Here is a 13153-nt window from a genome sequence, read left to right as displayed (position 1 = left end):
ATTGCACTGTTAGGTTTATTTTTATCTGCTGCTCTTTGATTCTGCTCCCTGGTTGCTTCTTCAGGAAAAAAGGTCCCAGGAATCCTGTGTCTGGCGGTGCTCTTCTGATAAAACCCTGCTCCCTGTGTCTGTAAAGGCTGTGTTTGGGATGTAACGTACCCGGAATGACAGGCCTATCTTTAGTAAATGGGAGAGGAGAGGAACGTCAGAGTTATCAGCCTGGTGCTCTAGAAATCACTTGTCATCTGCAGACCGTGTTCCTTAACAATGCGTGTTCTCGTTAAAAGCTATTGCTGCCAAATGCCATTTGCTTTCCCCTTCAAAGCTGTCAGCATTAATAATGAGTAACTCCGCTTGGAAGCTGTTTATGTATAAACATAGCATAAGTAGCATTTCCCCGTCACTGTCATCACTGATAGATGAGAGCCGGGGCACCAGTGAGTGATTTTGGAGGCAGCACCGCTGCCTGTGTTGGAGGGCCTGAGATGGTGCCATTGAGGGGAACTTCGGTGAGCCTGACCAAGCAGGGCACTGCTGTAAGGGTGTGGGTTGGCCCTGTGCTGAGTCAGGCCATGGTTGGTTGTGTCTGTAGCTGTAAGGGTACGGGTTGGCCCTGTGCTGGGTCAGGCAATGGCTGTCCGTGTCTGTAGCTGCTGTCAGCAGGACGTAGCACACTGCAGCTGTGTTCTGGGGCTGCTGTGGGATGTGCTCCTCATCCAGCTGTTCACAGCCCTGCTCTGTGTCGCTGGCCACGTAGCAAATGCCCACCACAACAGAGTTCAACCCTGCTCTTGGAGGGTAAAAGGAAGCGCTGCAGGATTAACTGCATCTGTAGGCAAACCGTTTGGCTTTATGAGAACTATCTGTGCTTTGGTGTGGAATCTGCTCTCCTTTAGATAAAAATAAAAAATGTAATCTTGGAACTTTTTGTCTAACTTTGTCATTGGCAAAAAAAAACCCGCTTGGGAAATAGCTGTACTTCTGAAATAGTTTCATCAACATAGATGTTTTGCTGATGCTGATCTAAACTTTGCCAAATATATTGTCTTCTAGAAAGTCCACGTGGCTGGCCTGCAGCCGCTGTAAGGTTGCACTGTTTCAGAGGCACGGTATTTCCACCTCCACGTGGGCTGAGAAGGACCTGGTTTGTGAAGAACAAAGCCAAAATGATTAAAACACTTATATTGTTTTAGTGAGCCATATTTGTAATTCTGTTAGGTAACACATGAAATATGAAATAGCTTTTTTTAAACAAACGAACAAATTAAAAAATAATTATAGCATTGGTTGATGTTTCAAGCAGAGCTTTACTTGGTCCCTTATCGTGTCTTACCTGTCTGCCTCCACTTGTGTAAGGCAGCCATTAGCATCCTTGGGGATCTGGAACTCTGTGATTTGAAGAAATCAATTGTGTCTCCCAGCAGAGACTGATTGAGGTTATACACCGTGAGATGCTCCGTGTCTGGGCTTTTCTGGAGCAATTCGGAGATGTTAGCTGACAGAGTTGTTCAGGTGATGGATTTTCTCCCAGCTAAACCCACTGCTTTTAGAGGGGCACTCTCCAAACGGGGGCACTTCACTTTTTCTCGGTGTTTAGGGTTTTTTTTAGAAGCATGAGACACCAGGTCAGGACACATCATGTTGTTTTTTATATGCCAGATGGGTGGCACGGCCAAATGCCATGGCAAGTGGCTTGTCCTTTGCCGTTCAGGATGGACGAACACCAGGAGGTGGTGTGGATGTCTGGGTAGGAGGAGACACGATGGCAGGGCAGTGTTCCTTGGGGCAGGGTCCTGACTGCTTTCCCAGAGGCAGCTGCAGAGCCAGTCACTTGTGTTTTTATTTTCCCCTGTTCTTTCTGCTGCTCCTCAGGTCATGGTAGAGAATTCTGACTTCACCCCCTCGCAGGTTGGCTGTCTCTTCACCTTCCTTGCCCGCCAGCTCGCCAAGCCCAACAACACCTTGTTTGTGAACAGGACGCTTTTTGACCAGGCAAGTGCTCCTTTGTGCGGGTGGAAAAAGCTCCAAACAGGGCGCAGCACCACAGGAATTGCTTCATGATTCTGGAAAGACTGGTGCGTTATAAAACAGGCAGCGCTTTGTTGTGACTTTGCTGTGCTTTCACAGCCAAAGGGTAGGAGAGACCACAGAGGCTCCGTATTTCGGCTTGCCTGCTGGGATTGTGTGAGATACGGGGTCTGGTCCTAGGGGCTGGAGCAGCCTCTGCTCCTCTCCATGGAGCGGCAGATTCCTGTGGTCACTGGCGTGTCAGGAGAGAAAGCCAAGGCTGCTAATGGCCAAAACCAAGCTGTTTTAATGCCCTGATGAGCATTTGGTGGCTCTGCTGTCACTTGTTATGTGTACGGAGATGCCAAGATAGCCAATAAAGGATGCCAACTGAAGTGACACTTGTGTGCCTGTAGAGCTTGTATCTGTAGCTGGTAATTTCTAGTTTGCTTGGCCACCATCCTTCCTTGCTGTTTGAAATAGGCTGATATGGGCCAATGCATGCCTAAGGCTTGCACAGGTTAAGTTTATATCCCAGTTTAATTCCTGGGACCGAGGAGGTGGCTTCAATGGCCACAGCAGATGCCCTTTAATGATAATATGGATATATGAACACTAGTAAAAAAACGGGTTGGAAAATAATGTACTTTGTCATAATTTAAGACCGAAGTCTAATCTCATGCTAATCTCTGCATCCTCACACAGGTCCTTGAGTTTCTGTGCAGTCCAGATGACGACTCCCGCCACTCAGAGAGGCAGCAGGTAACGGCCTCCAAGGGAGCGTTTCTTTAAGCACCAGCTATGACCAGACTAAAGCAAAGTCCAGCCTCGTTGGGAGCATCCTCTGGCCAAAGGCCATTTGCTAAAGTGGACCCCTAGCATAGGAGTGGGGTCAGCATAAAGGAACTGGGCAGTGCTGGACACAGCAGGAGTGAAGGAGGATCTGCCCCAGCACTGCCCACAGGAGAGGTTTGACATCAGTTAGAACAGAGGCAGGACAAGTCCTGGGTGAGCATGGGACCTTCATCGTTAATGGCCAATCAATTAGAAGAAATCTGTAAAGTAAGCCCTGTGTTAATACAGCGTTTAATGGAGTAGGAGGGGTGTACAGGGAATGGCACTGGCTGCCCGTCTGTAACTGCAATGTGAATAACCAGCCTTCGATACCCACAGGTCCTGCTAGAGCTGCTGCAGGCAGGAGGGATAGTGCAGTTTGAAGAGAGCCGTCTAATCCAAATGGCAGAGAAAGCGGAATTGTAAGTTGCCACGTACAGTGTACAAATACTGCCTTTAAATCTCCACAGCTTTTTTTCCTCCATGTTTCTTGTTCCTACTTTGCAGCTGTCTTTGGGGTTATTTCCCCTATGCATTCACATATGCTTCATTTAATGAGTTCATATTTGGTATCAGTCTTCCTGTCTTCTCTCTGCTGGGTGCTCTTACAGAAAGCATTTTTAAGATAGGAGGTGGTGGAGCAGTGGAAACCCTTCAGCACAAATCCCTGTGGGGCTTGATGGATTTTGCCATTTTCTGTCCTGGAGCCCAGGCTTTGTTCAGAGGTGTAGTTGTATATTTGAATGCTTTACCCCTGACAGATGGAGATGACTCGTTGGGGCGAGACCCACAGGTGGATTTAAAAGCACGAAGGGATCTGAAGCCACCCCCATGGTCCTCATTTTAGAATCGAGTAGGAGAGACAAACACAGCGTCTGGAAAGGCTAAAAATTCCTGCCATCTCCTTGAGATGCTTTGCGCTTCCAGGGGGCGTCTGTCGTGCCTCAACAGTCAGCCAGGGAGGGGAATCTTCATCCAAGTCTTGAATTTGGGTGTTGTGTGAATTAATCCACCGTACTACAAGGGCCCAGAGGGATAGAAGTGCAGTGGTGGGGTTGCTGTGCCTGTTTTCCTGCCTGTACTAAAGGAACTACTCAACCAAATTTGACTCGAGATGCATTTGTTTTCTTCCTTACTTTAGAGAGTTGGGCTGCCAGAACCACTCCCGTCGCAGCTAAAAGACCTATGGAGTAATGTTATTTAGCAGATTTTTAAGCTGTTTTGCCTCAGTTGCATCTGTTTTTGTCTAAAATCTCTAAATATTAAAGATGTTTATTGAAATCTGAAGGTAGAAAGCTGTGTCATAACACACTGAGTCATGTTCAGTGTGTTTCTGTAGTGTTGTTGATTGGCCTAGCTTAGAGCCGAGTGTGTCACAGAAATAAAGAAAATGATCTGTCAACAGCAGAAACCTGATTTCTGTAAGGATTTTTGTCTCCTGCCCCTTGCCCCTCCCCTGACTGACTCTGGTTTTCTCTGTTCTGTAAGATAATTTCCCAAAAGAGGGAGGTTGATAGGCTGCTTTGCCTACGGCTGATGCCAAATGGGATGTGTAAACTGGAGCCACCCAACTTGTGTGCTGGAAACCTTAATGTGAAATTCTTCCAAATGCTTCTGTAAGCCACGCTGGATTTTATCTTGAGTGCTGCCAAACTGTGCTAGGCCTGCGCTGCTTGCTTCTGTTCTGCTGACTCAGCTGAGTGGGTTTTTCCTAACCTGAGAAGTATTTTTCGTTTTAGCTACCAGATTTGCGAGTTCATGTACGAACGAGAGCTTCGCTACGACAAAATAATTGGATGTTACCTGCGCGACCCAGTGCGAAAGGTGAACGAATCCGGTGCTTCGGGCCTTTCTTCATAGAGCAGCCTGTCCTGGTGGCCAGGGTGTGAGTGGGCACAGCAGCCCTGCTCTTGTATCGTACTTCTGTCTTAACGAGCATCCACCTTTACAGGTTTTAATTAGTTATAGTCAAGGCATTTTGGGTTGTGTGTTGGAGAGGAGTTGATTTTTTCAAAGCTTATGAGCTTTTGTGTTTTTTTTTTAATTTAAACAATGCTAATACGCAAAACCTGACTGCAAGGTGAGGGATTTACCACAAGTGTTGCTAACTGCAATAATTCCTTGTTTCTGCCATCAGTCCCCTTTTTTCTCTCCCTGGACACAGCCTCTCTGCCCTTGCTGTCTCTTTGCCACTGGCTCCTGTGTGTCTGCAAGTTGCATCTGCCGGCTTTTGAGGTGTTTTCTCCCCTACTAGCAGCAGCAGCAGAGTCTGGCAAATGTGATCTCACCAACTCCCTATGAAAACACTGCTGGAAGTTGTGTGAGTGAAGGGTCAGAAGAGAGAGGTTGTGATAGTGAGATGGTCAAAAATATGGTAGAGGAGAGCATCTGAGCTGAGGACAGCGCAGGAGAGCCCGGGGCAGAGGCTAATGTTGATGAGGAATTTGGGAATGTGCTGAGAAGGCTGACCTACCCCCTGGTAGAGCGTTCTTTGCCTGTGCTCCTAGCCAAAGTGTGATGTCCTGTCCTTTTTCCCTGCAAGCAAGAGGGGAACATTTCTAACAGCGTAAGAGCTTTGACCTCAGTGCTTAACTGAGCATCAGTTCTGTTCCTCTTGCCTTTTTTTTCCTGGCAGTTCAGGAACTATTTAGGGACACAGAATCCTGCCTGCAGATAACTTACCCTGGCTTGCTGCAAGAGGTCTAGCCCTGAGTTCACCCTAAGACCATTTGAAATGCTCTTCCTTACCAAAATCTAGTGCTGTCAGCGGTGCTGCAGAACGTGCTGTACCATTTACAGGTTTATACCTTACAGGAAGAAGTTTTCAACTATATCCACAACATCCTGTCCATGCCTGGCTACAGTGCTGAAGAAAAGCAGTTGGTCTGGCAGAAAGCTTTGGAACACATAGAGGTACGGTGTGTCCTAAACCCGTGGTACCCGAGCTGCTGCTAACTCCTGTTGGATCTGCCTGGCACTGACACTGTTCTGTACAGAACTGTCCTCAGACCCATCTGCCTCGCGTCAGTGCTGTCTGCTCAAGTACCACCACGTCTGCAGATTGCTCAAACCTGGCAGAGAAGGAAAACCCAAGCCCAAACCCTGGGTTATGAAGGCCACGCTGACCTAAGAGCCGCAGTGAGTTCCAGGGAGGCTGGGCCATCTCCTTCCAGCCACTCAGTCCTGACGGCTCCCAGAGAGGGAGGTTTGGTCCAGACAGATGAGGGCAGTCCCACCACATCCCTCCTGTGCTCCTCTGCGCTGCTGTGGGGCTGCCTGGACATGGCAGACACAGGGGCTGTGCTCCCGAGTGCTGGGAAGCAGCCCAGAGCTGTGGTTCATGCAGTGAAGCTGTGGGGTCCAGCACTGCAGAGCTGCTTTACGTACAATGTGCTGGGCAGATTGTGCTTTGGTAGCAGTTGTGTTGTAAAGGAACATGGTCTGCTCTGCAGGGCCTTTGGGGAAGTGTTACCAGGTACCCAGCATTGGCCTGAAGCAGTTATTTCTGATTTATTTGGAAGCATGAGAAGCAACAAACCTTATGTTCTGGGTTGTGGAAACTTACATCATACAAAGCCTTTTAGATCAGGCTTGACAGGATTTTTTTACCTCTTATTGCAATAAAGACATTGTTTAGGGGTTTTTCACTTCTGGACAGGTATCAGTTACAGGAAACCTGCCTTTAAACCTCTGGTTTACTCCAGTTCGAGCCAGTTAAACACCGTTTCCAGTTGAGAACTTCCCCAGCATCAGCTGAGGGCTTTATTTCTCCTCTGCTGCTGGCTTCTAGTTGGCACCGGGAATGGTTTATTGGCAGGGGTAAAAGGCAGTCATCATTAAAACCTGAGGAATAATTTCCTCACCTTGGGAGTGAGATGCAGTTTCCTTGGCGTAAAGAGTTTTGCGTTCTTACAAGACTTGTTGTGTAGTAAAATTGACTTTCAAAAATGCCTTTTTACAAACTACCTTCCCTTCTAATATTTTTCAAAGTCGCTTTTTGTGTGGTGGTATTCATTATTTTACAGCTTTCATCACGGCGAAGATGCAGTCACAAGGTGAATGGACTCGGTGAAATTGTGTTGTTATATTGCCTATAGAATTAAAAGTCTTTATTTCTGTTGTGTTTCCCTCTGCAAAGGAGCTGCTGTTGCTGAGCCCGGGTAAAGCAGCCGACTTGGTGGCTGTTCACTTCAGTGAGCAGATTGGGAGCATCATTGCAAACCTGCAGGTACAGCATCGGGCTGCGCTGGTGTCGGTGCTTCTCTATGAGGGGTTGCTGTTCTTGCATGAAATGATTGCTAAGCGTGATGGTGAGTCGCCACTGTGTCATAAACAGAAACACAAGAGCTCAGTAGGCACTTAGCTGCAGGGGTTGCTGCATTTAAATTATTTGGCCTGTTTGTAGAGTTCTGGCCGTAGAAATGTCCAGTCTCTGAGGCGCTGGTTGCATCCCTTGAACACAGGTTTTAGTTTGGAGATCAGACAGATGATCAGCAGCATTTCAGCCGATCAGCAGACAGTGTCTGAGTGTCTGCTCAAGACCGGTGTCTAAACCAACTTCAGCAGGCACCAGCTGTGAACGGCTCTTTTTTCAATGGCTGCAACTCGAGAGTTCACTGGTTTATAGCACGTTATTTAAAACAGTAATGCTCCATCTCCTTCTGTTGCACACAGGACCAGTTCTTACTCTTCCAGTTTCTGCGCAGCCTCCTTGATCCGAGGTACGTAAGAAAATTGGATAACTTAAGAACCACAGCCTCAAATCGTGGGTTAAAATAAATTCCTTTGAAATGGGGTATCAATAGACAGCCCACAGCCAAGGTTAGGGCTTGGAAAAGGTGACTTGCTGCGAGAGGCTGTGGTCACCCCGGGACTGGGACTGGGACTGCCACGTCTCTCCGAAAGGGCAGTTCCTGTTCCCAGCCCACCCACTTGGTTACCTGACCAAGGTGCCCACGTTTAACGTCAATAGAAAAGAGTTTGGGTCTGTTGGTGTTTTTCATTTCTATCTTTTTCCAGCATCGCTGCCATATTTCACTGAAAACTTCTTTTCCTTGCTCCATCTGCTCCCGTTCTTTTGGTATCTCAGCATTGAGTGTTCTCTTTGTGTTGAATCAGTTTCAAATGCTGCAAGACCTTGATTTTGTTTATTTATCTTGTAAGACACACATGCACAGCTGAAATGGCCTTCATGCAATTAATACAGTTTAAGGCAGGGTCTTGTTCTGTCAATGAGCTACGAATCAGTTGTGCTTTAGGAGGAGGAGGAGTAGCAGGAGAAGGTAATATTGTCTAAATCCAAGTTTTTGGTTCTTGTTGAAGCAGGATAAAATGCGTGCTTTGGAAGTTGGAATTAATAACTTTTTGGATTTTGTTAGGATGTAAATTTAAAATAAAAATTAAAAAATACTTGTTTTGTTATTTCCTGAGTTTTACAGCCACGTTTTTATGGAGGTGTGAACTTCCACACCTATTTTGTTCCTTAGAAGTCAACATAAAATCAGTGTTTTGCCAAGAACCTATCTTGGTTGGGTTTTATAGGAGAGAAATGAGACTATTTAGTTAATAAAGGAGTATTTTTTTAAAAATTAATAGTTAAGCAGAAATGATACCCAGCTGGATGTTAAGTAGGACTTTATTCTGTGATATCACTTGCAGCAAGTGAGACCCAATGAAGGTAGTAATTAACCTGGATTTTAATCTTATGCACAGAGTGGTTTCCATAATCTTTGAGTAATAAATGTATCTGATTTAGCTCTACCATAATTAGAGCTGAATACAACTATGTCTCCTGTAGTTATCTTCTAATCAAGAGCCGCACGTGATGTGTTCAAACCAGCGATAGGAAGCAGCTTTCTGTATCTCATCTTCCAAAGATCTGTGTTTCCCTCCAAGGCTGATGCTCAGCAAGGGGCAGCATTGGGCTGATGATGCTCAGCAAGGGGCAATATTAGGCTGGTGATCTTGGTAAAGTTGAAGAGCAGTTCCTCTTCCCTCTGTGTTCCTACGTCCATTTCTCTGCACTGCAGTAAGATGTTCAGCATCCCAAATAATGGAGATAAACCACGTTCTGACTGGATCAGTGGTGCCAGGATACTCCATAAGCAAAAGATAAGTGGGACAGTTATAGAGAAAATGAACAAAATGCCACTAAATACTTTGGGTTCACATGTGCTAGTGACTGACCATATAGCAGAGGGTCTGCAAGCCCAAGGTTTAAGCTCTTGCTATTAAATGATGTTGTCAGTAAGAGTGTTCTGTAGAGAACCTGCATTGCTGGAGGGGTTGGTTTTGTTAATGACACTCCAGGTCCTGTGGTCTGTGTTCAGGACTAGTTATACCTATACATGAAATAGCGATAACATCTCTCTCCTCAGTCAATCTAAATGTCTGCATGCTTTTTTGCACAAAATTCTTAATAAAATAAAGATTCTTCAAGCAGTAAATGAGCTTTTAATGTTGCAAATACAAACGACTGCTTGATTATTTGGGGACAAGACTCCTCGTGCTAGTGTAACTATCCTAGTTGGTGGAATCGCATTAGGGATTAATTTGGCCCATTTAATTTAGCTAGAGATTTATTTTGGAGGAGGTGGAAGGGGGAAGGGAGGAAACAGGGTTAACAGAAGCTGCCTGGGGAAATTAAAACCAAATGTCCGTATGTTTGTATCTTATAAGCAGCCACAAAAGCAGAGGATGCAGTGTGCATTGCTCAGCTCATTAATCACAGCCTGTGCTACGTTTCCATTTTAAACTCTTAAGTTTTTTAGTTTGAAAAAACCAGCGCAGTGAAGCATGTCTGTTTGTATGTTTGTGTGTTACACCAACAACATGAACTCATCTAGCAGTGCAGTGTTCTGGGTCTATAAGTACACTAACAGATATCACCTGAACTTTTCGGTCCCATTACAACGGCTCTTCTTGCTGACCAGCTCTCCATGGCACTCACACTGCTCACCTGTGCCAGGTTTTGTCAGAAACCAGCCATTATCTCCTCCTTTTAGAGAAGAGCACATTGGTACGGAAAGGGCAATGTTTGGCACGTTGATGTTGAACGCAAACATCATCACAGTGAGCTGAGCAGGACCTGCAAGTCTCAGGACTGCTGCCTAGTTTTTAACATTATCAAAATTCAGCTTTCCTTCCATTCTCCCTTCTCTGCATTTCTCATGCAAAACGGCCAAGGGAAGGGTAGGCTTGCTCATGAGGGAATGAGTACGAGGTGCCAGAGTTATTTCCAGACTAGAAGTTTGTTCTTGTGCTAAAAATGCATGACTTGCCGTTTTTTTCCCATTTGGTAGGCAGAGATAATTTTAGACAGAAAGTGCTCTTTGTTTTAGTCTAGTCACAAAAAGGGAACGCTCGCTCCTGTACAGGCATGGGGGAGTCAGGGCGTGAGTATTCTGTGTGTTGTGGGAGAGGATGGCAGATCCAGGAGGGCAGAATTTGGGGTCCTAGTTTGGTCTTTCAGAAGTCTGTTCCTTACTTGGTGTCAGAACACAACAGTTTGGATTCGGGTTTTGTACCCCTGTGTCCATGCTCTGGACCCTGCGTCAGTACGTGTGGTTGCCGTCTCAGGGCAAATAGCGTTGATAATCAAACGACCGACACTAATCACAGTGAGCTGCTTTTGGCTTGCTAGGGGTGCAGCACTCTCTGGGTCTTCCTTGGGTGAGATCATCCTGTCAGCTCTTGTAGCTCTGTGGAAATACAGGGTGATGTTTTATACCACACATTTTCCGTTCCATGGCTGTAGGTTTGCACATCAACACTTCCTCTCCTGATTAGGAAAGGTAACAAAGCTAAATGTGTACCCTGATCTGTTTGCTTTCCTAGCAGGAGCTTCAGAGCAGGTTTAAGAGCCCTGTTTCCTAACAGGATAAACTTGTGTGGTTTCCTCTGCACGATGCATCAATCCTAGAACCGAGACATCAGCAGAACGTGTTGTGGAGCAAATGAAATGCCTGCCAACAGGTCTCCAGCACCAGTCACTAGTAGAATCAGCACGTATTTTATCTTAAAACCAGATGTTTTACCTCTGCATTAAGGATAAAAGATAACGCACAGTAAGAAACTCTTCTTTGCAGCCAAACCTCTGGGCTGGAATTTGACTTGAGTCTCCTGTCCTTTTTCGTTGCAGAGAAGGCATTAACCCCGATGTGGCGCACTTGCCGCCCTGCATCTCTGAGCAGTTTGTGGAGCTGCTGTGCCAGTACAGCCCAGACCAGGTTCTGGAGACACTGAAAGTTCTGGAGCACTGTAGGCTGGAAGAAACCATCCAGGTAGGAATGACGGGGCTAGGGGACGCATTCAGATCAGCTCCCGCCTCTCAAAAGTATTATAAAAGTGCTTCAGCCTAGGTGTGGATTAGTTCCTGGGTACTTTTCCCATCCATTTCTGGCACTGTGTCCCCTCAAGCTGTTGAGCTGCTCTCCTGCAGCATGGTTAGCTGTGTTTTAGGTACTGACTCTGAATTTGGTCATAGGGTTAAGGCTGTTAGCGCAGTGCAGCTACCGAGTAAAGGCAGAATGCAGACTGGCTGTGTTAATGGTGATTAGTGTGTTGAAGAGATATGGAGTCACAGGCGTGGGGATTTTGGAAAGCAACGTTGCCGAATTGTGACTAGCGCTGGAAAAGCGACTATTTCTTCTCATAATGAAAACTGTAACAGTAATCTGTCTTTGACCTCGATTTGTAGATTGATTTATTATTTATTTTTACATATTTTAGTGCCAGTGGTGGCAGTGGTGCTAGTTGAGCAGTAAATGCAACGTAGCTGCAGTGCGCAGGCCGGGTAACGGCTGTGCACACAGAGCCGCGATCCTTCCTGACCATCTGCTCGGCACTGTCTTGGAGTCAACAAACACGAGCGGATTCCTAACATAGACGTTACCTTTTTTGTCCTTTCAACTCAGATAACCCAGAAACATCAGCTCCATGAGGCTTCTTCGTATTTACTGGAGAAGAAGGGAGATATCCATGGTGCTTTTACGGTTATGCTCGAGGTATGGTGCGCTGAAATCCTGAACGTGGCGTTTTTGCCACGCTCTCCGTCGGCGTGATGGCCCGTGCTAAGGTTTGGTGTTGTCATTGCTTCTCAGTTTGTCTCTCATGAGGATTCATGGAAGCATTTACTCTGTCAAACAACACTGTGTTGAGTTGTCTGCAGACAGTTTGTCTGGCGTATTTTGAAGACTGTCTTGAAACATCCAGTAGATAATAGATGTTGAAATTTGATTTTCTTAATTAAGAAAAATAATCTTTCAGCTCCTGTTTTCCTTTCCGTATTTCCATGCTACGTTAGTAATTTTGGGAAGAAGATGAGGGCAAGCCTTTGTAACTAAAAACACTTCTATCAAGATTCTGCAAGCTCACTGTTCTGAATTTCTTCTCTTGTTTCAGCGATTGCAGAGCAAGCTGCTGCTGCTTACACAAGATGATGAAAGTAAGGGTTATCAAGTTAAATTCCATTTTCTGTTAAAAAGACATTAACACACAAGTGTAAAGAGCATGTGCCTGACACCTGACATAGCGAGATCCTTTTTCAGGTCTGTAGATATCGCAGTGACGTTGGTTTTTAAATTTACATTCACATGGCTGTGGTAGTTGTTCTGATGACACTTCCTTACTCTCATCTCGCTGGAGGTCCAGAACGGGTGACGGGTGTTTGTTTGGGGTGTGATCAGCTGCTCTGGTAGCTTTTTGGAATGTGCCAGGTACTTCCTGGCTTACCAGACACAATTCCTGTGGTGGAACCCATTCAGACTCATTACTGAGCTTTAGCAATCATTATATATATGAACAGTGATGGGAGACATCTGGAAGTACATTTTTTCTGAAGCAGACTTCTCAGAGAAGTCGTAATGTTCTGCCTGCAGAAATGTGGTATATGCGCAGGTGCACTGCTCGTGCCCAAGGACTCGTGGGCACCTAATGAAATGCAGTGCCCATATTTGTTCCTTAATTGGATCCTAAACCACAGCTAAGATCTTCCTTATTCAATTACATAAAATGTTTTATACGCCAAATTTATTGTGCTATTCAGGAAAAGTACCAAAAAATCAGGACCTGTCTTTATAATTTAGTTGCTTGCTGTAGTGAACAGACTTTAGGTGAACAGCATTGTTTTATTTTGCAGAATGACTTGGAGTTAACGTATCTAATAGTTTTATAATTGCAATTTTCTCCCAAAAACTTAGGCTCAGACAAACTTCCCTTGCTAGAAAACATTGAAGATACTTTAATGAAGACAATTGCCCTTTGCCGGAGGAATTCACACAACTTAGACCAGCAACAGCGAGAGGTAAGGTAA

The 13153-nt window shown here is 45.6% G+C and overlaps 1 protein-coding gene across 1 annotated transcript in view; it reads left to right on the top strand.

The window, feature by feature from the left end:
- VPS8 (vacuolar protein sorting 8 homolog (S. cerevisiae)) overlaps nucleotides 1–13153 on the top strand; it is a gene marked incomplete at its 5' end in the record, with an annotated part of 61394 nt that overhangs the window by 26055 nt on the left and 22186 nt on the right. Inside the window, 11 exons of the mRNA XM_010182636.1 lie at nucleotides 1873–1992; nucleotides 2713–2769; nucleotides 3181–3263; nucleotides 4581–4665; nucleotides 5656–5754; nucleotides 6980–7069; nucleotides 7516–7562; nucleotides 10982–11123; nucleotides 11757–11846; nucleotides 12244–12286; nucleotides 13041–13144. Coding sequence (XP_010180938.1) covers nucleotides 1873–1992; nucleotides 2713–2769; nucleotides 3181–3263; nucleotides 4581–4665; nucleotides 5656–5754; nucleotides 6980–7069; nucleotides 7516–7562; nucleotides 10982–11123; nucleotides 11757–11846; nucleotides 12244–12286; nucleotides 13041–13144 — 960 coding nt within the window. The remainder of the gene's footprint in view (nucleotides 1–1872; nucleotides 1993–2712; nucleotides 2770–3180; nucleotides 3264–4580; nucleotides 4666–5655; nucleotides 5755–6979; nucleotides 7070–7515; nucleotides 7563–10981; nucleotides 11124–11756; nucleotides 11847–12243; nucleotides 12287–13040; nucleotides 13145–13153) is intronic.

This window comes from Mesitornis unicolor, unplaced genomic scaffold (genome assembly GCF_000695765.1).
Source record: "Mesitornis unicolor isolate BGI_N332 unplaced genomic scaffold, ASM69576v1 scaffold51304, whole genome shotgun sequence".
NCBI classification, from domain to species: Eukaryota; Metazoa; Chordata; class Aves; order Mesitornithiformes; family Mesitornithidae; genus Mesitornis; species Mesitornis unicolor.
Note: the sequence above shows the minus strand (reverse complement) of the source record. Positions and strands in the feature narration are given on the sequence as shown.